This window comes from Meleagris gallopavo, chromosome 1, assembly GCF_000146605.3.
Source record: "Meleagris gallopavo isolate NT-WF06-2002-E0010 breed Aviagen turkey brand Nicholas breeding stock chromosome 1, Turkey_5.1, whole genome shotgun sequence".
Lineage (NCBI taxonomy): Eukaryota > Metazoa > Chordata > Aves > Galliformes > Phasianidae > Meleagris > Meleagris gallopavo.
The window spans coordinates 114294038-114319914 of NC_015011.2; the positions used below are offsets into that span (position 1 = coordinate 114294038).

Consider the following 25877-nt stretch of genomic DNA (forward strand, 5'->3'; position numbering starts at 1 on the left):
AAATGAATTCAGAAATTACTGAAGTCTCTCATAAAGCAAGAGTAATCTGTTGTTTGCTCATGGTCGGGAGGGCAACATCAGTGCAGCTGTGGTGAAGCATGCCATTCCTTCGATTAGATTCCTATAGGGCTTAAGAAAATATTAGTGAAAAAATCTAAGGCCAGATAGATGCATTCTCTCCATTTGCAAATGTCGTAAGCAGCTGGGATCTTGACCGAATTCTCTGGAATGATCACAGATCAATCTGGCTATCACAGATTGTGCTGATTGTCAGGAGCTTCACATGGAAGCTCAGGAAAAGCAGCATCCTGCTGAAAATTGCAGTAAATGAAGACCTCAGGCAGCCCAGTGAAGTTAAAACCAAGGCAAGGAGGTGGGCTCAGGCTGAGGGTGATCACACTGCACTCATACGAGTTTTTCTACATTCACATCTCAAGATTAACACAAAGTTTTTTCCAGATTTCATTTCTCTTTTACCATGGTAAGAAAAAATGGATCTTTGTCAAAGAGGATGAGAGCCATTAAAAACTCAATATTTCACTATGGGGATTGCTTTATGGCCTCATTTGCAACAGCTTGCTTTATCACGCGTGCAGCTTCATTGCCTGTCCTATAGCCCACATGCTTTGAGAGTTATCAGCAGAACTCTGTGCTCTTGTTTCCAGGATGGCTGGTGCCTGGCACAGTATCTATTGGAGGGCGTATGTTGCAGAAGGAGGCGTGACTTGCCAGGCTGCCAGCCAGCCCTGTCCCTCTGTCTCCACAGATTTCTGTGTAGATAGAAAGAAAAAAATGATGGGTTGGAGATCAATCCTTGCATTGCTAATGGCTTCTACTGCATAACCAGAACGTTTCACAAAGCACTACTGCATGATAAATCGCTGTGCTTCATTTTCTGTTTGTCCTTAGCCAGGTCCAGCTAAACTTTATGTGGTACATAATCATAGAATCACAGACTTGTTTGGGTTGGAAGGGACCTCAAAGCCCACACCGCCCCAACCCCTGCCATGGGCAGGGCTGCCTCCCACAAGCTCAGGGCCCCATCCAACTTAGCCTTGAGCACCTCCAGGGATGGGGCACCACAGCTTCTCTGGGCAGCTGCGCCAGTGCCTCACTGCCCTCTCAGAGAAAAATCTCCCTCTGATATCTAATTCCAATTTCCCCTCTTTTAATTTAAAATGATTCTTTTTTGCTCTATTACTAATTGCACGTGTCAAAACTCATTATGCCTCCTGTTTACAAGCTCCCTTCAAGAATCGGAAGGTTGCAGTCTCAGGTGATGAAACATATTCACTATCTCACATCTTGAAGACAGGAAGAGCGAAGTTGTGATGCCTGGAAAATGACATGCTGTTTCCTCTGTGACATGGCAAAAGCGCACACATTTGAAAACTGTAAACATATTCCAACTCACATTTATTCACATTACTGCTTTCACATTGACGTGGTGCAAGACAATGCTCATTTCAGGTGGGGCTACCAACATACCCCAGTAAACTCTTAATATCTTTCACACCATTAATACTGTACTCTTAATATTAATAAATACTTGAAAAGTCTGTAAATGACCTACAATGAACTCCTTTGTAAAAGTGTTTACCTTAGTTAAAAAGATTTATTTTGGTGTCAAAAAATGTCCTGCCAAGAACTGCTGGATGCAACTGTTCTGATGAATTCTGTGGACTGGTATGGTCTTTGTCACTGCTGTAAATATGTCTGAGTTTGGTGTTGAGTAGCAGGAGCTGAAGAACTGTCAGAAGCAAACTAGATCTGATCCTGAGACCCTCACTTTACTCCTGTTAAAAGCATCAGGTCTTGAAGCTACACAGCCCGTCCAAAAAACTCTTGCGGGCAGGTGCTAATGACTTGCTGCTCCAGACATGCTGCAGCCCAGGATGAGCTTCCAGCTCCCCTGAGTTCTCTGAGTGCATCAGACTTCCTTGTACACAGGCATGCACACACGGATATCAGCACTACTCATTATCCCCGCAGAGTGGAACTAAGCAGCTACACTAGGCATGCCATGCAGCTGCCCCTGACTCTGTGTTTCAGACATAGCCTTCATGGCAGACGTGGTTGCCATTGATAAGGCTGAAGGTGGCCAAAGAGTGGTTGGTGCTCTTGAGGGAGGTCATTCGTGTGGTGCTCCTGGCCATGCTCTGGGAGCGGATGAGGAGGCGAGCTCTGCAGCAGAATAGCTGGTTGTTGAACTGTTTCCGAAAGCTCTTGCTGAGCAAGTAGAGTGCAAATGGGTTGACGCAAGAGTTAGTGAATGCCAGGATCCGAGCACAGATGCTGGCAACAAAATGCAGCACTGAGGTGTCCACCTCTGAGTAGTGATAGGACCGGTATAAATAGATGATATGAGTGGGAAGCCAGCAGAAGGCAAAGAGGCACACAAAGACCAGCACTGTCCTGGCCAGGCGTTTACGAGATTCAATCTGGAAAAAGAAAGAGAGCAGGTTAGTAGTCTCTAATTTGGACAAGTAGCTGTTTCTCCCCAGTGCTGCACCTTAGGGGTTAGCAGATGAAACCTGCACTAGTTATTCATATACTATATATATAATTTGATGTAAGCGTTATATATTAAAAAGCATTATTAGTGTTATTAGTATTATTAATATTGTTATTAACAGAATAGGGGACTGGGATATTTCACAGAGCACAGAGACAGGACTTTCTCCCTTAGGGTCATGTGGTACACATACACAAATGTGCTACCAACAGCTCACAGCCTTTGAAGACCAAGTGCGGTGTTCAGAGGCCGAAGGAGCTGGAGATGTCAACAGAGGACACTGCACTTATAGAAACACTGAGGCAGCAGCAATGTGGACCCTTCAGTTGGAAGAGCTGGGGCCAAAAGGAGCAGGTGGATGTAGGTGGTAAGAAAGTGTATCATCACCTCTCTTAACATAACTGAATTTACCCAAGGGGAAGGTGCTTTCATGATTCAGCCAACATGCAGTATAACCTTCAACAAACAAGTCACATTTTTGTTTTCTTACACATGCAGGCTTGGACTCAACCCAAAGTTACTGCTCAGCTGAGGGGAGCTGAGGTAAACTGTACCTGATCTTTTGTCCACCAATGCTGCATGCTAAGATAACAACGCCACTGAAAAACATACCTTTCTTCCTGACAGACATGAGAGTTATGAGAAAGGTCACACAAAAGGAGAGGATGGACAGCGTTACTCACAAACATTTGTTGGACTACACCCTTGACTGGAAGAGGATAGCCAGAAATGTGCAGATATGACATCACTACATTTTCAAGGATCACAACGCTTTCCTGTCTGATAATTCCTGTGCTCTTCCCAGACACTTTCAGTGATTTGCTGTCACCTGCTCCTTGTACCTGAGCACAACCTGAATGGCCTGAAACTTTCCCCAACCTCATCCCCTCTGTGCTCATTCCTGCCCTGGTGAGGCAGCAGTGCCAAGCCAGGCTCCCAGCCACCCTCCATCCTCATTCACCTTCTGAGCTGCACAAGCAGATCAGAAACAGCAGCTGACAAAGGCCTGTCTTTGATCAGGACAGCTGCAAGCAGGGAGTAGGCAGGAGAGACCTGAAGTGCCGATTTTGACTTTATTTTGTGCCCCTGTAATGGCACCAACTGAAAATTAGCCATTGTGCTTGGGAAGGACTGACATTTACCAGGTGATAATGTCTCCAAAGAGAGGGCCTAAAATTAAATCCTTTGCGAAAAGGCTCTGCACGACTAAGCCATATATTCTTTTAAATGTATCCTTAATTTGATACAGGACTATTGAGGCCACATCTGCACTATAAAGAAAGGAAGCAACACAATAAAGAAATCAATACCAGTTGTTTCAGATGGAGACCTATAGCTCCTGAGTGCACTGCAAGACAGGAATGATGGACTGGTGGTGCTAAACTATAGCCTGGCCTTTTGCTTTCTGTGGACCTTTCCCCCTAAACTAAAGGGAGAAAGGACTGTTTTTACTACTCACTTTATTGTCACTAATCAAAACGGTCATTAAATCAGCAGAAAAATGATCTCCAGGGAAGAAAGATTTATACACATTCAGGAGAGACAAAAGAGAAAAGGGTTTCATGGATCACACATCATCTCATGGGCAGAAAACACATTTGTTTCACCTCAGAACCAGAAGGCTACAGGAGATGAAATTACTGTTTCATGTCATCCTGAGGTGGAGATGTCAGCCTGATGCAATTACGCAGACAATCATTCAGCTGAAAAATGGTTTATGTCAGTTTAGTTTTGGTTGAAGAACCCCTAGTTGAAAGGAAAGGGATCTGTCAAGGCAAATAAGTTGTTCAGAAACGAGTTGTCCTGCTGTTGATTTCTTGCTTAGACAAAACCAAGGCTCAGATTTGTTTCAGGTTATGCATTGATCTGAAGCACTCAGTTACTCATGCTGGATTTGAATTTACCATAGGAGATGACTCTTTTTCTACCTAAAGGCTTACAAAAGGAATAGACAAGAGCGAGCAATCTCCAGCAGAAAGCCAGGACTTAAGTTGGCCAAATCCTAGCAAAGTCACCTCATTTTGTGTAGGATATACACATTTTCAGCAACACATTTTCAACCAGAGCATGAAACTCCCAGCAGTCCCTGACTCTGCAATGGGACAGTTTGGGGAATTTAAAAAAATAAAACAAATACTCCAGAGTGACAATAACAGAGGTAATCCTGATTTCAAGGGTACAAAGGGAAGTTAAGAGTCTGCATTAGTCCAGAGTAAATGTCCCACATAGGTAAATCAGATCAGTCTCAAGGTGAAAGTTGAGGATACCACCTACTGGACTGGAAGACTGACCACTCTGGATCATTAGAGTGCATATAATAAGTGGGAAGGCTTTTCTGATCAATATCATCTCCTCTGGAGACCACAGAAAAAGAAGCATTTTAAGAAGGAGAAATATAACAAATGAAAGGTTTCAGGGAAAGAAGTTGGACCTCTCCTTTTCTCCTGAGATTTCAGCCTGGACTGCAATCACACCCTCTACAAGATGTGTAACTTCAGTACAACTGTTAGGACATTACAGAATCACAGAATCACAGTAGGGCCAGGGTTGGAAGAGACCTCAAGGATCATGAATCTCCAACCCCACTGCTACATGCAGGGCCACCAACCTCCCCATTTCATACTAGACCGGGCTGCCCAGGGCCCCATCCAACCTGGCCTTGAACACCTCCAGGGACGGGGCATCCACAACCTCTCTGGGCAGCCTTTCCAGCACCTCACCACTCTCTCTGTAAAGAACTTCCCCCTGACATCCAACCTAAATCTTCCCTCCCTCAATTTAAAACCATTTCTCCTTGTCTTGATGTTATCTACCTGTTATCATCTGTTATCAAAGAGTTGATTCCCCTCCTGTCTGTAGGTTCCCTTTAGGTACTGAAAGACTGCAGTGAGATCACCCCACAGCCTTCTTTTCTCCAGGCTGAACAAGCCCAGCTCCCTCAGCCTGTCTTCGTGGGGAAAGAGATCCAGTCCCCTGATCATCTTCGTGGCTCTCCTCTGGACCCTCTCCAACAGCTCTCTGTCTTTCTTTTACTGGAGGCTCCAGATCTGGACACGATACTCCAGATGGGGCCTCACAAGAGCAGAGTAGAGGGGGACAATCACCTCCCTGTCCCTGCTGGCCACCCCTCTTCTGATGCAGCCCAGGATACCATTTGCTTTCTGAGCTGCAAGAGCACACTGCTGGCTCATGTTAAGGTTTTCATCCATCAAGACCTCCAGGTCCTTCTCTGCAGGGCTGCTCTCAAGGACTGCTCCTTCCAGTCTGTATGGATGCCTGGGATACCTCCGGCCCGAGTGCAAAGCCTTGCGCTTTGCCGTTTTGAACCTCATTAGGTTCACCCAGCCCCACCTTTCAAGTCTGTTGAGGTCCCTCTGAATGGCATCCCTTCCTTCCAAATCTCACCATCCTACTCGATTCTCTCTCTTGATGACACTCTATCTGTCACCATTCTCCAGCCTCCACTTCCCCAGTCCAGCCTGTACTTTTTCCCCAGCATGGCATAACACCAGCAGATGACATTACTGTGTCCCATTTCAGCCCTGAGGACTGAATTGGAAAGCCAGCATTTCCCTCTACATGAAGAGAGGCTACTTAATGGAGCAAGTTTTTCTCCTAGGCCCTTTTTGATACGGAAACTTTGAGAAGCTTTCCACTGTGTTACCCCTCAGCTTCAACTTCACACCACCACCACCAGCTTTATCCCTTCTCTTGCATCTTAGTCAGTACCTTCCCAGACATTGGCATGAATCCTCTGCTGTGCCGTGGTAACTGCCCTGCCAAAGTCTCTGAACTTAGGAAAATTAGAAGATTATTGTTGTGACATAGTTTATGACAATCTATTTAAAATCAGCACAGCAGCTGCAGAATGCTTTAGTGTAAACTTCCCTATGTGATCTCTCTTTACTGGTTCATGAGAATTGTGGATTTTTGAAGAAAGTAGTCTCTACCTGTTTCCTTACGTGCACATTTCCTTCCACAGGGATGTTGTAAGCACTCCGGATCAAGTTCTTAGCAATGAAATAATAATATACTGAAATGACAGACAGAGGAATGATGTAAAAGATCAGAAATGATGCCATTGAGTGGATTTTGGGATGCAGCCCATCAGAATGTGGGTAAGGAGCACAGCTGATGAAAGTTTTATTAGTCCCTTTGTCATGGAAAGGGTGTAAATCTGAAAACACTGCTTCAGGAATGGCAAGTAGCATGGATGCAATCCAGATTACAGCAGCTCTCACACAAATTTTCATCAGTGCATGGGATGCTTGGATTTCCATTGGTCTTACTATAGCTTTATACCTAAAAAAAAAAAGATAAATTATTTATTGACATCAACACTGATCATTTATAAAGGTAAGGCACTGCATTTTTGCTCATACTTAACAGATACCTTCCATTTAGAAAAAAAAATTACTCAAAACTGAAAATGGTTATAATTTTAAATTTTGCCATTTTCAAAAGATTTCTCATTTTTAACCAGTTTCACCTGTTCTAAGTCCATCCACTTTCATGTGTATTGGTTCTGAGTTCATTTAATTTGTCATTTACCCAACAAAGCACAGTGCTGCATGACATTAATAAGTATGTGTCCAGATAGGGTTAAGATAGGATGTGCCACCATAGACTTCTCTTGAAAAGCATTACAGCAGCTTACACCTCACTGAAAGATTCTGTTGAAGGAAACTGGATGGGTTACTCAGTTTGTAGATTTTGCCACACATTTCATTTTGAGCTGTGAATATGTCGGCCTTTTGGAAGCAAACTCTGATGCTTTCTCAAGCTAAGCTTTCTGTGTGTAACAGAGGCAGCAAGTATGAGGTTCTGCACTGATTTAACTGGGTAATTGCCATATTTACAGAACAAACATGCATTCAGCTTCTAGTTAGAAGCAAAATCCTGTTCAACATACCTGCTATTTTACATCATACACATATATTTACGTATGCATTTATATTTCTGTAAAAAAACATAAAAACACACATAAGAACATACATACTGGCATTTACATTTACATTGTGGATGGTCACACACTGGCACAGACTTCCCAGTGAGGTGGTTGATGTTCCGTGCTTGTCAGTATTCAAGAGGCATCTGTGCAATGCTCTCGTTAACATACTTTAACTTTTGCTTAGCTATGAAGTAGTTAGGCAGTGGACTTGATAATCCTTCCCTTCCTCTTTCCCCTTGTCTCTCCCTCTCCTTCTCTCTCTCCCTCTCCCTTTCCCTTTCCCTTTCCTTTTCTCTTCTATCTGGACATCTTGTCACCTGCAGATGTTTCTCCATACAGTTCCACAGGTACCTCATGTCAATGATTTTTCCTTTAAATGACTGCAAACACTTTCCTCATCAGTTTTCTGTTTAACTGCTTCTTCTCAATACCTCCAAATCCTCCTTACTCTAGCTATACAGCTGCAGTAGTCAAACAGTTTTTTGCAGACTTGTTTAGCACTTCTTTAACTTGCACATGGAAGCTGGATGGGGGTTAAGTGATGTCATATAAAAAGCACAATCTTCCAGGTCAAGATCATAATCTCAGCTGAAGAAAACCGTGGCACACACACAAATATGGTGTTGCAAATGTTGCAGTAATAGAATGGATGAGCCAGGCAGATTAGTAAAAAAATGCTGCTAAACCAGCTCAGTTTGCAGTTTGCTTCACCAGAAAATTGGCAGAAGCACTAGCTGAATGTCTTCAGTAAAGCCTAAAGAACATAAACATAAAAGGAAACAAATTATGATATAGTCATAAGTTTATTTAATTCAAAGCTATTTCTGTAGGTGTTTATTATATGCTCATCAACACGGCGTGTTAGTGTAATTACTTCAGGGATTTTCTTGTGTATCATATAGCCAGCTGAGAGAATATTTTCCAGTATTTATTTCCAGTAGCATGAATGAATGGAAGTATACAGAGAAAGAGTCTGTTAAATTTCTATTAACATTAATAGATTGAAGAGAGACAGAAAATTGATCCATTTCAAGATATTAGTACATTTTAATTGGACTTGTCTTTTCCAAACAATATAATTTTGAAAGAATATGATTAAAAATAGCTAAGAATGCTGGCACTGATAATTAGGCATTTAGTATGTTTTATAAAGCCTGCTATGACAGATTTAAAAGAAGATGAGAGAGTTTTCACTTGCAAAGGGCTCTCTGTAGAGGCAAATCATGAGGTCAAAAGCACAAAAAGATGAGACAAGAAAAACAAAGCAAGAAAAAACAGGTTTTGAAGGTGTAGTTTGTCAGATGTAGGAACACAGGTGCATGTTTCTTTAGGAGCTTGGAGATAGAATCAAATTTTTTTGTTGACTATCTCCATGACGTTTTTTTATGGTGGGCTAACTTATTCAGAAACCTTCATTGATTGTGTTCATCTGAGTATTAATGCTTAATTGTTTGGTATTGATCTGCTGGGAGCCTTCATTTCCAGCTGCCTTACAGATGATCTGTGGGCACACCCCCAAGTTATGTTTCATCAGTTCTGCCTCCCCACATCGGCTTTGGTTCTGGACAGAGGCTACAGAGGGTTGCTCTGTTTGAGAGCACAGGGAGGTCGTGCAGGAAGACCCTTAGTCTGGAGCCAGCGCTGAAAGATGCTGGAAGATCTTTCTGTGTTGGATGCTCCTAAAGTGAAAAAGCTGCTACTCCTTGTGGGTTTCTGAGGGAGGCTCAGAAAATCCTTTGTGAGTTTATTTTTCCACACAGTTTAATGATAGAATCAACCCTGAATTTTATAATCTAGTTGCAAATCTTTAAGAAATGCAACAAGGTAGACTGGTTTTGAAGAGCACCTAGACCTATTTTTCAGACTCTGTCTGTTCAGCTGATATATCAAATGTTATCCTGAACTCTTCCACAGTTTTGTCCACTGCCATTTCTCTTTTTCAATGAGATAGTAATTTCTTGTCCCCTATCAGCTTCACTTCAGTTGCATGCCCAAATTCTCAAATACCAAAAAATCCCAAGCCCAGAGAAAGTTCTAGTGGCTATTACCTTTACTGCTAAATGGCCAGTCCTATGCAATCGAGAACAGGGCTCTCTGCTGTCCTGCAGACACTTCATCTCTCCCACTGGTTTTTACTGTCTGGACATGATGGTGGCCAAGTTTTCTGTCAGAATACTGAGCACCATTTTTCTGCTTTGCGCAGCCAGATCAGCTGAGGTCAACGTCTCAGGAACTTATCATCTCTGGAACACTTCCAGTTTTCTGAGATAGGCTGCTGTTTGAGATACAGGAAAAGGCTAATATGTGCCATTTACACACCCAGCAAATGTATTTTCATAGAATAGTAGACTCTTCAAGGTTGGAAAAGATAAGGTCACACCTTAGGTCACATCCCATCACACGATGCCCACTAACCATGTCCCCCAGTGCCACATCTAAACATTTCTTGAACACCTCCAGGGACGGTGACTCCACCACTTCCCTGGGCAGCCTGTGCCACTGCCTCACCACTCTATTGGAGAAGAAACATTTCCTAATATCCAATCTGAATCTCCCCTGGCGTGACCTGAGGCCATTCCTTCTCATCCTATTGCTCTTACCTGGGAGAAGAGGCTGACTCCCACCTCACCACAACCTCCTTACAGGCAGTTTGTAGAGACTAATGAGGTCTCTCCCCTGAGCCTCCCCTTCTTCAGACTGAACAATCCCTCAGCCACTCCCTGCTCCTCACCAGTTTTGTTGTCCTTCTCTGGACACGTTCCAGGTCTTCCATGTCTTTCTTGTCTTTCTCAGGGCCCAAAACTGAGCATAGTACTTGAGGTGCGACCTCACCATTACTGAGTACAATGGCATGATCACCTGCCTGCTCTTGCTGGCTGCACTATTTGTGTTACAAGCCAATATGTCACTGGTTTTCTTGGCCACCTGAACACACTGCTGGCTTGCATTCAGCTGGCTGTCAACTAACACCCCTATCCTCTCTTAACTCCTTATAACATGCTATTTTGTCTCCTAAGAAAGGAACAGACTGAGGTTAAGGAGCTGAGGGCCAACTGAAGCTGAATGAATCAAATCTATTTATCTGTGTCTGCATTAGACCATGGAGATACCATCCATCTCAACTACTGCAGTTGCCCAAGGGCAGGGCATCAGCCTAGGTGCCCTCTATAGTCAGTGAAGAGAAAGAGGCAACTCTGGAGATAATTTCTTCAGTTCAGAAATAGGTACCTGAGTGGAACAGGGTGGTAAGTCCTCTGGAGTTGCCCTTGTTTCTGCTTTCCATAAGCAGAGACAAAGCAGTAAGATAACAAGTTTCATCACTTATTTCAGACGGCTAAACCTAGGAGTAAGTTTGAGGTACTTGACTTTCCCATACTTAAAATACAATATTTGAATAATCTAATCAAAATCTCAGTTTATCTGCAGTAACTCTACTCATGGCTGTGTGTTCATTACCTCTGCTTGCTCTCACGTTGAGTTTCTGAATGATATGATACTACTCTTTTTTAGCAAAGTCCTTCCCCTATACATTAAATTCCCCTATGTATTAAAATAATTCTTCACAGACATCGAAATCCAAAAGTATGACTCATGCCTTGCAACAAAGACCAAAGCTTAAAAGGAAAAGCATGCTTTCTGAAGATTCAGTTGAATAAAACATGGCAGTTAAGAATCTGTGTCAATTCCAATCTCTCCAGCTGTCAAAAAGCCCAGTGAAAATGACTGAGCTGCAGATCTCATAGGAAATAAGAAAGAGATGCTGATCTGTACTACTGCTCAATCTCTGAACTTATCTCTTCCTACTGTGCTTGCTAAGTAGCAGCCTGCCTGGCACAGGAGGTACAAACGACCTTCTGCTCATGATGGTTGCAAGCATGTCCCTGTGTCTCATGGTTTCAGCTTCAGCCTGCACTAAGAAATTACATATGAGGCTCTCTGAAATGCAATTAATACAATCATAGGGTAGCCTATATAGTAGGTCAGAGTTTTAGCCAGTGTAAGCACCAATTTGTTAGACTCCAGCAGATCGTTAACAGTCTACGAAGTGCTGTGAGAACTCACCCTGATGTGCAACCCTTTCAACTGCTGGACGGTTCCAGTGCTGTCCCTCTTCTCCAGGTCTGCCTTCAGGCCTCCAAGAGAAGCCTGATCAGAGGGTTGCTTCAGTGCAGTGACCCAAGTTATGGAAAGGGCTTGTGTAAATCCATCACTCCTTACTGCAAAATGACATCTCCACCAGATGGGTGGAGAGGTTTGGACCAATAGTACTTTAAAAGTGAAAGTTGCTCTGGTACAGCATATTTATTGAAAGAATTCAATGACATATAATGCATGATCACTTCTTAATCTAATCCCAACAATCCAATTTTTAACTTTTGTGAATTTTCTTTAACAGCTAGAATTTAAAACTGTGCCAGTGCATGCCTCACCATACAATGCTGAAAAATATCTTATACATATCTCCTAGGATCTCTTCTGAGCTCCTTGAACATTTTTTTTTCTCACAGTTGAGACTACTGAAGTGACAATAAACCACCTAAATGTGGCACTTGCACAAGGTTTTTCAGTCGTAAGTACCTTTCCCATTGAGGTTAATAAGTCACAGAAACTGAAATACGGTGTCATTATCATTGTGTTAGTAATAACGTTACCGATGTTAACACCATGTAATGTACTCTGAAACTTTGACTATGAAAACATTGGTTAATAATGTACAGTTAGTCCCAAAGCCACAACTTCAAATTTAAACACAGAAATATCTTCATCGTGAAAAAGGTAAAGGTCCAAAGTGATGTTAAGGTTTCCTAGATGCAGCTTCTCTGCTGGCACAAAGTGCACTAGCCACCTCTGTGCTCCACAGCTGAGACAAGAAAATGCACACCAGCTGAAGTATGAATAACCTTTGCCTTCAAAGTCATATTGCCAGTATATTCCTAAACATGCAGATATGAAGACCGCTTTTTCTCTTACTCTGGAGGAGTAAGGATCTTATCCCCAAAATGTCACCTCCAATGCAACCTTCATGTTTTTTTCTTTCCACCTTCACCAATTAATAAGTTCTGCACTAGAGGGCAGTGGGCATGGAATAAGATTCCTGGGCAGTGGGCACGGCCCCAAGTAACAGAGTTCAAGAAAAGTTTGGACACAGCTCTCAGAAATACGGTTTGAATTTCTAATGGTCCTGTGTGAAGCCAGGAGTTGGACTTGATGATCCTTGTGGGTCTCTTCCAACTCACAATAATCTGTGATTCTATGATTCTATAAACTTACTTGCTGCCTGCTACAACAGCTACGAAAATTAAATTAAAACAACAAATAACAGAAGGAAAATGGGAGGCTTCCTTTGGATTTAAAATTAATGAACTCCTTATGTCTCACTTTCTTTCTAGGGAGGTGCCTTCATGCTATGTGGAGAAGATGGTGTTGTTGCAGCATTAGCTTGCTTTCCTCTTCTATGATTGCTTTGTTTAAATGTTTTCCCCCTTCCCTTACATAAGCAATTAAAACTAATATGAATGTTCCATATAACATCCCTCACTGTACACCTGGAAAGTATGGGATGCAAACAAAGCAGCTTTCTTTAACCTTGGAGATGTCACTTTCTGAGGCATCTTTAAATGTAGCATGGGACTGCAGTTGCTGACAGTGGTAGTGGGGAAAAATTCTTCCTCCCTCATGGCAGCACAGGTAGCTCTTCATACAAGTGAGTAACTGCAGGAGGTGTTCCTGGTGACATCCCTTCCAAGGCAAATATGAAGTCATATTGCATGCAGCAGGACCTTGTGACTCTGCAAATACACTTGCAAGAAATATATAAAGAGAAAATAATCCTCCATATCCTCCTTACACATATGGGACAGTGTCCCTCCAAAACAGGTTAGCAGGAGTACCTTAGAATCAAGGAACTTTTTCTGTAAATAGCATCACCTATTAGGAGCTCTTGGCTCCTACTCCTAAATTTTCATCACGATTTAGGAAAGAAACGCACTGAAAATTGTTCCAATGAACTTTCAAAAACCTGGCCTGCTTCTGCTTCACTGCCAACCACACTGCATAGATTGCAGCAGGCTGACAGAAAGATTAGCTGTATTTCAGACCACTTCACGTTTTTCTCTGAAGGCAGAAAGCCACTTACAAACTTTTGGATATGTTTAAAATAAGCTCTATTTGAGAAGCTGGGCAAATGTGAACCTAAAACTTCAATAAAAAGCAAGGATTAGTTGGAATGGACTGAAGCCTTAGAAAAACAGTCATGTAAATTACTCTGAAGTAAAAACATTGAGTTCTTCCCAGCTCTACAAAATGAGCTCCTGAAATTGCAACCAATTGCTATTGTAATGATGGGAGACAGAAGACCTGCCTCTTGGTCAGCACACCCCCAGATTTCTTCTGTTCCCATTTTTAAATGGAAGAGGGAGAAATCTTGTACAGTTCACAGTTCATCTGTTCCTATTTTTAAGCTTACCATGTGCGCCTTGATCTGGTCTTGGCCTACAAACAGACTGAATGAAAACCTCACTGAAAATCTGTAATTATGTTCTGCTAGTATTACATTATTGATTTGTTCACATAATATGCAGGACTGGCTCAATTACCATGTAAAAAAGACTCAAGCTAAAGAGAAAAAGTTGACGCTATGCAAAGACTGCACAAATGAACTATATGGAGCCTTGTTGAGAGCAAAGTTTGACTTTGAAAACCATGAAAAAGTCTTAATAAATATTAGAAGAAGTTTATGAGAAACGTAATGTCCCAGACTTTCTTATTGTTTCCACCATGAATACTACGAATATTTATAGCTCTGAAGAGAAATAATTGTAGAAATCCACAAGGTTTCTGGACTATCCAACCCATCAGCACACTCTGGCAATCTATTTCAGGTCTATCTGCTTTCTGTAAACTTAGTAAATTTATCATTATTATGCATGACTGAACACTTGTTATTAAAAACTTAAGTAAATTGCACACAGGCACAAAGACATCTCTGATGGACTTACATGCATTAGCAGGTACAGTCCGTTTCCTTTCTCTTCCCATTAACTACATTGAAATGGAAAGAAACCAGATGCAGTGATGAAAGTGGTGTAGTTCTTACTATTTAAATGTGTGTTCAAATTTTAATCCATATACCTGTACACTCCTACATCAGTCTGAAATCTGAATGAATGGGAATTTCAATCCAGGAATGACTGAGGTCTCCATTAGGATGAAGTATTTTACAGAACTTTAAATTGCACTACACCTTGCAAGTAAGAAAACTTACATACTAATCGTTAAATAATGACTGTGTTATTCTTAATCATGACAGGCTAGAACACAAAGTATTTCAAAAATTAACCATACAAATGGAAAAAAAAAAGGATGTAAAGATCACTGAAGAAAATAGTGAGTGTCCCTGGGCAATGCTGTCCTTCTTAGAAAGATACCTTTGCACCTATTTTCCCTGCAGGTGATCCTCAGTCAAGCCTCCAAATGAAATCTTGGTCCCAAGTCAAACATTTCAGTGGCACCAGCCTACATGCATGCAATTGTATGTGAGATGTGCCATTTGAGGGAGGACTGAGACAATCAGTCTTATTTCTCCCAGAAATACAAAATGTAACCTAAAGTATAGCCTCTTAAAAATATATATATGTGTATATATATAGGATAATTGCTGGATATCTCTCTGTTCCTGCTATAGAATTTTACTGGAGTTTCTAAAAATGGCAGTTTCTCAGTTCCAAAAGTCCTGCTTGTGATGTGCAATGAATCAATATTGCACTTTGTTCTGACAGAGAAAGCAGACTGCATAACTGACCTATACAAATTAACAGTTCCTGACCCTATAGCAGCCATGGTGTGCTTATCTTTGTCTTGTGGAAAAAGTACATTAAAAATAAATAAATAAATAAATAAAAAGAGAAGCAGGCTTCCCGCCTATAAAAGTAGTTGTTGGTACAACAGTCTGGAAATGAAAAAGTAAAGTGGATGATACTGATGATACATCAGTAGCTGACCCTAACCTTCCTTCTCACCCCCACCTTGCTCTGAGAAAACTGCTAAGGGCAAAAAACTGCCCTGAGTGAGAGAAAATGAGGAGTTGCACTAAAACCTTAAAGAAGTAATTAAAAAAAATCAATATAGAGCAGATGGGAAAAAAAGCAAAAGTAAATGACAGCAAATATTGGAGTTTAAAAATGTCGGTGTCTGATAAGGAAAGCTGGAGGAGCCAACAAAATATCAAAGGTCACTGTGTAACAGACAAATGCACATTTTTAAATACACCAGGAACAAAAAAAATCATTAAATGGTGAAGATATGAACACTTATGGAGACAGGGTGAGAGGAAATCGCTAGGTATTTAAGACAAAATGTGGAGGAGGTGTTTGCAGCATGTGTGCAGAGCTACAGTTGTAGTAGAAAAGTCACCAGCTGTATTAAAGAAGATGTGAGCCAACATCTGCCAGCATAAAACATTTTCACACCAGCAGGCTTGAATAATTTTCACCTAGGAGTAATAAAGGAAAGAGCTGGGGAACAACTGGTGCTAAAATTTTTTACAAATCTTGAAAAATTGTAGAAATTTCCAAGAATTGAAGCACTGGTTTACATTGTGCACCCTCCCACATGCCTTTACAATCTCTGCCACCCTCTATGCAACAAGGGTTAAAAATGGATGTACAGGTTGAAGACAGGGGAGCTGCAGCTGGTGGGGACCTAGAGCACAAGGATCACCTCAGTGGGTCACCAATTATGCCAGTAGGACAGTAACAGTGAGTGGAACCATTTCTATTCTGGGTTCTGAGAAGGTGCTCTAGCTGCAGTGCTATTTATTATGTTTATCAGGTGCCCTGAGCACACTATAAAACCTCTGCTGGGAAAGTCTGCAGATGGCACAGTTGTTAACCAGACTGTAAAAGAAATATTTCAGAGTCATTGGGATAAACAGCCACATTCTAACAGAAGCCATTTTAACTCCTACGAGTGCGAAATAGTGTATAAAACACTCAAGTGAGCAGATTGTGGCAAAAAACAACAACAGCAACAACAAAAAAACCCACAAACTGCAGGAAAAAAAAAAAAGAAAAAAAAAAAGAGAATCTTTTCCAGGGAAGAGAAGACCACGACTTTGGAGTGCTTCTTTTTCACCTGACAAAATGAAGTGTTCCACACCATTCTCATGGTGTCAAGACTTTAGTGCAATCAGCACATGAACTAGAGAGTAAAAAGCAGTGAGTTATGCTTATATAATGCTTCTGTCCTTTCTGTGGCCTTGGCAATGACAAATGTCTAAGAGACCATCACCTCCTTATTAACTTTCATGAACTTTTTATAAACGCTTAGCCATCGTAGGGCTAAGTGGTCCACTACTATTTTTGACTGCTGTTGTAAGTTAATAGTATCATGGAAGTGATAGTGCCTTTGGTACCTCCAGCTCTATAGGACCATGCTGAATGGTCTGTCTGTGTTACTATATGCTTTTAAGAAGGATGTGGATGCCCCATCCCTGGAGGCGTTCAAGGCCATGTTGGATGGGGCCTTGGGCAGCCTGAGCTGGTGGAGGGCAGCCCACCAGGGCTTTAAGGTCCCTTCTTATCCAAACCATTCTATGATTTAATGGTTCAGTGATTTAGCATTCTATGATTCTATAATTCTTTGATTCTATGTCAAACACCAGGAAGCATTTTGAACAGTCTCTCTGAAAAGGAAATGCAATTAGAGAACATAGCTTTAAATTAGTCTAGCTGAATGATGTCTCCCAAGGAGCCTTGATCACCACATAAAGGTATTTTCATGTGAAAAAATAAGCAGAAGCAAGGGATATTTCCATCCTACTGAGAAAGGCACAATAGTGAGAGGTCAGACAAATTTATATTTGAAATACAACAATTTCTAAGCAATGAGAATAACAATATTGGAGAGCAATGACAGGGAAAAGGGACTTTTTGATAGAATAATTATAAAGTTTTGCAGTGTCACTGAGATGATCTGTTTTAATCCAAATGCTATTATATGTGCAGAAGCCTCTGTGTGCTGGTAAGGGCGAGAAGAGCAGCTGAACTGGTTGGCTGGAGCTATCAGTGCTGGCCCAGTTCCTGCCACTCTGGCTCTTCTGTATCATTTGAACAGCCATGACTAAATCTCATGCTTCAGAGCTGTTTGGAGGTACAAAGAAATAGTTTGGGCTCTCAGGATGCCATGGTGCTGTCTTCTTTCCTGCCTTCCTACAGAGCTGCGTAGTCTATAGGCAGAGGGCAAGCAAGGACAGGATTGATAGAGATCTGGCAGTGCTTTTCACTTTGATACTTGGCAGATTTCTGCATTCTGGTTAAATTGATCCCTTGCCTGGGGTTGAGAAGGTAATTTTCTGCGACTGACTCCAGCTTTCTGCCTTTCTGTACAGCACACAAATATGGTAGCACTGGATGCCTCTTGGATGACCCCTGATGCAGGGGTCCAGGCAACACCTGCATTTCTGCCCAAGGCATGGGTTGGTTTCAGGAAACTGAAATTCCCTATTTGAACTGATCAGATGATACAAGGGCAAAGCAAAGAGCCTGTTGCAGAGAGAAGCTTGGACAGGACCTCACAACGCCTGGTGACCCACATGGTGTGAGTGAACTAGGCAGGTGGGTGTGGAACTGGTGAGAGGCAATCCATGGGGGATCTGGGTTCTCTCTCAAGACACTTCTCAAAATAAGAAGAAAACAGGTTATTGCAAAGGCTGTCTGCAAGCAAAGCAGCTGTAGGATGTTTCACTTCGCTACACAGGCCAGCTTTTTCAGCTGAACTCTCTTCTGCTTTTTTTGGCCAGACTGTTCTCACGTCTGAACACCAAGTACAAATGCCTATGCTGATGGGAAGGCTGATGGCACATTCTCTGTGTCCAGTTGCTCTCCTTGCTAACGGTGTGTACAGCACCTTGTACTGTGAGACCATGACAACTGATTGGGGATTTCAGATTTTACTGAAATGTAAACAATAGGCAATCCAAATTTTCTTCCTCTTGACTGCTTAAATGTTGACACTCTCCAACACATTATTACTGACTCTAGCCTCGGATTTGTGTGCCAGTTCACTGATATGAATAGGAGCTCTAATTCCTGGTTATAGAATTGCATATATTGTGTTTTAGCCATCTGCTCTGGCTAATCAAGGTACTCAGAAAGTTTGTGCTGTTGATCTGTTTCTCTTGGTACAGATGGATGCAGGAGCTTAGGAAATGAGGGCTAAAACCAAGAGTGTTGACAGTGTTTATATTGTATTGACATAGTGGCCAGCAACACAGGATTTAAGACTTTGTGCATTGGCTGAAAGAGATAGAATCACAGAATCCTTAGAGTTGGATAGGACCTTTAAAGGCCATCTAGTCCAACTCCCCTGCAATGAATAGGGACACCACAGCTATATCAGGATGCCCAGGGCCTGATCCAGCCTCGCCTTGAAAGTCTTCAGGGACAGGGCATCAACCACATCTCTGGGCAACCTCTGCCAGTGCCTCACCACCCTCACTGTAAAAGACCCCTTCCTTATATCTAACCTGTATATACCTTCTTCAAGCTAGAAATCATTTCTCCTTGTTCTATTACCATAGACCCTGATAAAGTGCCTGTTCCCTTCTTTCCTGTAGCTCCCCTTTAGAAACTGAAAGCCACTATCAGGTCACCCTAGAGCCTTCTCTTCTCCAGGTTGAACAGCCCCACCTCACTCAGTCTGTCCTTGTAGGTGTTCCATCCCTTGGATCATTTTTGTGGCCCTCCTCTGGATGCATTCCAACAGGTCTATGTCTCTCCTGTACTAAGGACTCCACATCTGAACAATACATGTGTCTCTGAGCAAACCTTCTGCCATCAGCTCAGGAAGAGCAGTGGCAGGGCCACCATGCCAGCAGCATGGATCCAGTGGTGCCTCCCAGTGCTTCACTGAGAGGGAAGTCTTGGGGATGGCAGTCAAAGCCCCTCAGGATTTCTTCTCTGATTTGGGAGGACTGATGTTCTGGGTAAGCTCATATCAGTGGATCCAAAATATGCATACAGGGGTATCATTCTCCTTATCTGCACTGAGCACACTGAGGTTTGTGCTGGTCATTCAGAGATTGACTTTCTCAGTCACCATTTTAAAACCACCCTGAGGCTGCAAAATAAACTGCAACAGAAGTAAATTGCCCCAGAGTAGAGTCATGGAATCATTAGAATTGGAAAAGACCAGAAAGATCATGTAGTCCAACCACCAACCCATCACATCATGCCCACTAACCATGTCCCTCTGTGTCACACCTAAACATTTCTTGAACACTTCCAGGGCCGGTGACTCCACCACCTCTCTGGGCAGCCTGTGCCACTGCCTCACTACTCTTTCTGAGAATAAATGTTTCCTAATATTGAATCTGAATTTTCCCTGGTGCAACTTAAGGCCTTTACTTCTCATCCTATCAACAACATGAAATCAGTTTGGCTTTCCATAGCTTTATTCTAAGGTAGCACACCTAATCTCCCTTTTGGGGAGATATAAATAGAACAAATGGCCTTACATATAGACACTACTTGTTCACTGGAATTGTACAAATTATTAAAGGTGGGAGCTGGAGACATCCAAAGCAGAAAAAGGCTGAGTCCACAAGCAAAGTTTTTGTATATTCAGAAACATCTTTCTAGAAATCCTGGAGCTGTTTCTTTCCTTCCACTACCGTTATTTTTTTTGAGGGAAAGCGTTGTGTGGGTTTTTATTTCTTACATAAACAAACTGATGTATATGTTCAGAGCAACATCAGGTGGTTTCAGCTGTGATCCACTCCCAGGGACCCAGGGCAGTGGGAAGCGCCACTGCAACCCTGCATCGATCCCTGCATCCCAGCACTGAGGGCAACATTTCCAAAAGTCGTTATCATTATTAATGTCCTCATTCCATTTCTTGGAGCTCCCCCACTATTGCAACTCCTGCTGCCTGCAGCTTGTCTCTGCAAGGTATGCCACCTGACATCAGTTTGTGATGCCATCCCATGTATCTCCCCATACTAAATGCTACTCTCTCCTCTGACTGGCTGGCAGCAGCTTCAGGCAGCAGGTATTCCTGCAGTTTTCCAGCATTAAAATCTGGATAATCTGAGGTGCTTAAACTAAAGATTCCACTTGAAAACTCCAATTATGCTTTACACACGCTGCTGTGTGCTTGTAAAAACAGCATTACTTCAGGAAGGCTTCACTGCGTGAACGCTGTGGCGTTTCGATTTTTTTTTACTATCTCAGTGAAACAGTGGGCAAGTATGATCGGTGCCTGACAGCTTGGGTAATTTAAATGCAAATGCCTAAACTCTGTCAGTCATGTGAGAAACAGTCAATTAAATAGAGACATCTACCATGACAAGGGTAATTAAATGGGCCACTTTTCCTCTTACTGTGCAAAGATTTTCCTTAATTTCCTGCCACTTGCTGAGCCAGCTTTCCTGCATGGGCTTGCAGCCCAGGTGTGACTGCTTGTGCACTTCTGTACCTCCCTTTACATCCAGGAGTAGGGCTGGAAGCCAACTCGTGCTCCCTCTTTGCAGGGATGAAGTGCAGCTAAAGAAATCTGCTGTCCTGACAGAGCAGAAGAGCTGCTCAGACAGATGTAATTCCCCTGTCAGCATCATCTGGAGCCCTTGTAAAGCACATAGACCCACATACACAAGCGTAACTATTTGTTTCCTTGCTTTGTTGCTCAGCCCTGTTGCCTGGAAGGTGGCTGTATGGACATCACAGCACTTAACCCTGCCCTGGCTGCTTGGTGAATTTGTCAGGCTCAAAGGAAAAGTCCTGAAGGCAGCTCCCACAGCTCCTGTAAATGCAGATAGAGTTTTCATTGAGAAAGGTTTGCAAATGAGCAACCAATCCTCTGCGTAACCTCTGGGTCGTGGCTGGTCAAACCACTGAGCTGCTGTGGGTACTCTGTGATGGAGGCTGACACTGAACTCAGCCTCTACAGTCATCAAGAGTTGATAGATTAGGTGTTATTGACCCTACCTAATGCATGATGAACTGGAGATGGAAAGAGCGAAAGTCTACCTTAGGAAGGTACATCCTTCAACCTATGGTGTGGTCTGAGCACAGTGTACTAAAATGAGGCCCCTCAACTTCAGAAGGGGATCCAAAGCAACCAACATGGTTTCATCTCACTCCTCTCCCCCATCATGTATTTGCTCAACACATTTACCCATTGATTTTCATACTGTGTTTCAATGGTCACCTCTTTGGGAACACTTGCATCACACTCCAGTGCTTTTCTTTACACATTTCCATTTACGAGTTGCCAAATCTCTAGCCTCTTCACATATAGGCACCTAATCCATGCTAAACAGGAAGGTTTCCTCTATCCCCATGGAGAAAGGGAGAGATCGCAACACAGTGGTTCAACTTGTCTCTGGAGATATCTTTCTCCATGGACAAGAGACATCTTGCTGGCTACCCTGGAGGAGCTCCTCATTTCAGACAGAAAAAGCCAAGGGAAATGAGCTGTGTCTGAACAGTGTCACATGCTGGACTCCTGATTCCTTCTTCTACTCTGATCTCACCACTGTACCTGTTGGCTTCTACAGACATTTCCCTGCAGGGCTGAGCTGGCCAGCACTCCACTTGCAAGGCCACATCTTACCTCAGATGTGGTCTGCTACGGAACTGCTACAGGCTCCAGGGTCAGCATCGCTTTGCCTCAGTGCTGATTGCCCCTGCAGAGACCCAGGCAGGCATCATGCTGCTCACAGCCAACTTACATCTTGGAAGTTTTCCCTGTACATTTTATTTTCTTAATGATTCTGACATGATTAATATTGGGTCTCAGAGTTCAGGGTGAGAGTTTCCAGAAAATAAAATAGAATATTGATATGTGAGCTGACAAAATGTAGACCACATTATTCTTTAAGAAAATTATTCCAGCACTGCTGTTAATATAACAAAACAAAGGCTTCAGTAAACATAGATAAGATCTATTTGTGGTTCAGTGAGCAGCAGTTAAGATTCATAGACATAATAAAGGTAGGATTTTTATTATCTCCTTCTAACTGGACAACAAATGCATTCAAAGACAGTAAAATGATCACTTGAAAGTGAGAACACAAAGTCTTCTTTCACACATGACTATTCCATTATGGTCAAGTGGCATGAAAAATGCTGTAACTTTTTCTTCCCCCCCCCTCCCAGTGCAGCATGAGAGTTAACACTATTCAGATTAAGCTGAAGTTGAGAATTTAAGGTCACCAAAACCTACACTTCCATAGCTGCTCTTTCTTGTGTTGCTGATTTGTTTCAGGTAAAAAACCACCATTTAAGTGCTGCCCAGTAAAAGCATCTGCAGTATTTACATTATGTAGTGCATAATCAGCAACAAATCTCCCCAATATAATCACCTTTATGATACATATCTCTTTTCTCGATGCTTTTTGGAACAACTTAGAGGACTCCTCTGGAAAGATGAGTTTCTTGGAGAAACACTTATGGTTTTCCTACAGTTTTCTTTAGAACAGGTGAGGTTTCAGCTGTCACGAAGTGCAGGTGATTCTTTACTTGAGAGTTTGTGCAGTTTTCCCATTTTGCCAACACTTTCACAGTAAGTGTTCTGAAGGCTTCTATCTGTACATTGCCACGTTTGCCATCTGCTACTGGGGCAGACAGTATTATTTTTATACATTATCATGGAGGAGTTGAGCTGCTGCGGCTAGAAAGCATATTGGCTGTTCTGTGTGTCTGAAACACAGTGATCTGTTTTCATTGAAACCCCATACATTATACTGAAACTACCCTGAAAACTGAGCATAAGGTACCTGTTATTTTGAAGTAGAAGGCTGAGAGAGACAGCACAGCATACAAGGCACTGCTTAACACAAGGCTATTTCCACTTCTTTGTGGACTCAGAAACTGTCCTCAGGACTTTTTGAGCACAACAAAATTATAAGGATCTCTCTCTCACCAGAAATATTACTAATTCTGTGAGATTTCCTAAGTTTAACATAGTCACACTGCATTCCACAGTCTCTTCTGAATTACCAATACTAGGAATAAGATGTCCTGTCCTCTCTGATGGGCACAGGAGTTCCTATAAAAGACAACAGTCCTGTAAGTACCTACATTCTTTTTGGAAAGCAAGGCTTAATGCTTCAAAACAATATTCAGATTCAAAGTCTTTTGAATTTAAATCTGAATGCTCTGAGATAATTTTACAGATCCTCACAGAAATCCAAAACAGAGATGGATTATTAGAAGTGTAACACCTGCAGAAATGGAACTTCCTTCATACGATCTAAAGCAGCAGTTATTGCATGTTATTTTCACCAAACTTTATTGGAAGACAAAGTTTCCAAAGCAGACCAATTATAATTGACCAAGCAGTAAAACATTTAATAGAGAGAAATGTACTGACTGCAGCAAACTGAGATCCCTGACTTCAGGCATCTTGGCTTGAATACTTTGAACGGATTTCATGAAATACTGCCTCATTTGTGATTAGCCGTAAGGAAGTAAGACACTAGAAAGAATTAACTCTAACTACACTTCAAATTGCTGCTGCAGTGCCTTTACACTTCATGAAATATGGATCAATTATCTTTTTGACAGCGCTATCTTTCAGTTCAGCTTCATGAATTGCTGCTCTCTCTCCCTGGGCTTGACCCACTCTTGGTGTTATTTTAAGTTGGTCTATTTGTTAAACTGCACAAACATTTAGTTTAACCTAGAAAAAGTTACCTGCATTCACAAACTCCTCAAGTTTTGTGCTCACAAGCACCTGAAATTAAGTGAAGTTGCTCTTTGTCCAACGCTAGATTAACAATGCCTGTTACAAGCAACTTCACCTGAAAATATCCATTCATAATTGTGCATTTTAGAAAATGAAGGCTGCAGCAGAAAGCTTACCTGTCAGCTGAGAGAGCAGTGAGAGTGAAGACCGACACCCCTACAGAAGTGAGCTGTATGAAGGGAATAAGCTTACATCCGATCCTGCCAAATAGCCACTCATCAGCAAGGTACCTGCTGGCATCCACAGGCACACAGGTCACTAACAGCAACAAGTCTCCCAGAGCCAGGCTGGAGATGAACAAATTGGGGACGTTTCTCATGGATTTCACAGTACAGAAGATCTTAATCAAAGTGATGTTACCGATAAGGCCTATCAAAATGATGATCCCGTAAATGGTGGGGATGGCGTAGAGGAAGGCTGGGTAGAACCACTCGTCACTGAGGACGGAGACATTTGCGCTCTGGTTGGCAGAGATGTTGTAGAGGATGAAGTTATCAGTTTCCAGATCCAGCAGCAGGCACTCTCCAGATGCCATTGCCCTACTTTCCTCTTTTCGGAAGACGACTTTCTTTGAAAATCCTCAAAAAAAATTTTTTTTCCTTTAATTTTGCCGCTGCTTGGTTGCTTTAAACAGTCGTAAGAGTTTAAAAGTCATATCACCTTGTGACACGTATAAAAAATAATAGAACAAAAAACCTCCACACATTGCTCAACAGTACTGTTTCTGTAAACTGAAAGGAGAACATCTACTAGCAGAGTCTGAATCCTGGAACTTGCTTTTTCCTCATTGCCGTGCCTCACTGTTAGCTGTTCCTCAGCTCCGGCAGGCTGGTTATCACACCCAAAGACCAGTCAGTGGGAGGCATTTTCAACAAGAAGGCTAGCTAAATTCCCAGCTTCAGCTCTGCCGAGCAGAGCAGAGTCTGAAATAAGAAATTACAACCAGCGAGAACTTTTGGTAGCAGCCGTCACGCTGCATTCCCCGACTCTTGCAGCTCTCAGTTCTTGCACTCCACAGCCGGATTTAAAGTGAGGGAAAAGCACCTCTCCTCCGACGGCTCCGACCCTATAGGCAGGATCTTCCGGACGTCAATTCCCCCCCGGCTTCCCATGATGAGAGCGGGCTGGCTGACACGAGCGCACTCATTCCGCGGGAGCAGCGCCGGGGAATGCCAGCCACCTACTGGACGATCCCATCACTGCCTGGTAGGAGTAACACGGGGAAAGAAAACCTCCGTTAACTCTTTAGATGGAAAGGAAAAAACAAACAAACAAACAACAACAACAACAACAAAACACCCCAAAAACTCTGCTCTCTGTCACATCGTGAGACGCCTCAAGCAAAGCTTCGTTTATTCCGTGCAGTGGATGATGTGATTAGAAAAGCAATTCTGCCCTCTTAAGTGAGATCGGGCTTTGTTTGTACTCTGGTATTCGTTGTTCTAGTGAAGGAGCATAGTGATAAGGAGCCAAATTCATCCCCCAGGGCAAAGGAGCTGAATAAAGCCAATTAAGATAAAATCAGCAATATAGTTAAAATAAGCAAATGAGTATTAGCACTGTGCACCTGGAGTTAGCCAAGGAAGCCTGAACTCTGCACGCTTTTAGTTTATGTTTTAATTTGGAGACAACAATAACAAAGGACAAAGTTTACCATTCGGTGCA

The 25877-nt window shown here is 42.4% G+C and overlaps 1 protein-coding gene across 1 annotated transcript; it reads right to left on the bottom strand.

Moving 5' to 3' along the window:
* Nucleotides 1-1401: 1401 nt before the first annotated feature.
* Nucleotides 1402-25431, bottom strand: GRPR (gastrin releasing peptide receptor). The gene is made up of 3 exons (XM_010725418.3): nucleotides 24329-25431; nucleotides 6466-6817; nucleotides 1402-2441 (listed from the first exon to the last, which is right to left on the bottom strand). The coding sequence occupies exons 1-3, from the start codon at nucleotides 24745-24747 to the stop codon at nucleotides 2049-2051; spliced, it is 1164 nt and encodes a 387-aa protein (XP_010723720.1). The 5' UTR covers nucleotides 24748-25431; the 3' UTR covers nucleotides 1402-2048.
* Between the last annotated feature and the right edge of the window lie 446 nt (nucleotides 25432-25877).

Coding starts and splice junctions, on each gene's coding strand:
- GRPR (XM_010725418.3), bottom strand. CDS start 24,747: ATGGCATCTGGAGAGTGCCTGCTGCTGGATCTGGAAACTGATAACTTC. Junction 6,818..24,328: donor ACTGCTCTCTCAGCTGACAG/GTAAGCTTTCTG, acceptor TTTTTTTTTTAG/GTATAAAGCTATAGTAAGAC. Junction 2,442..6,465: donor ATGTGCACGTAAGGAAACAG/GTAGAGACTACT, acceptor TTCTTTTTCCAG/ATTGAATCTCGTAAACGCCT.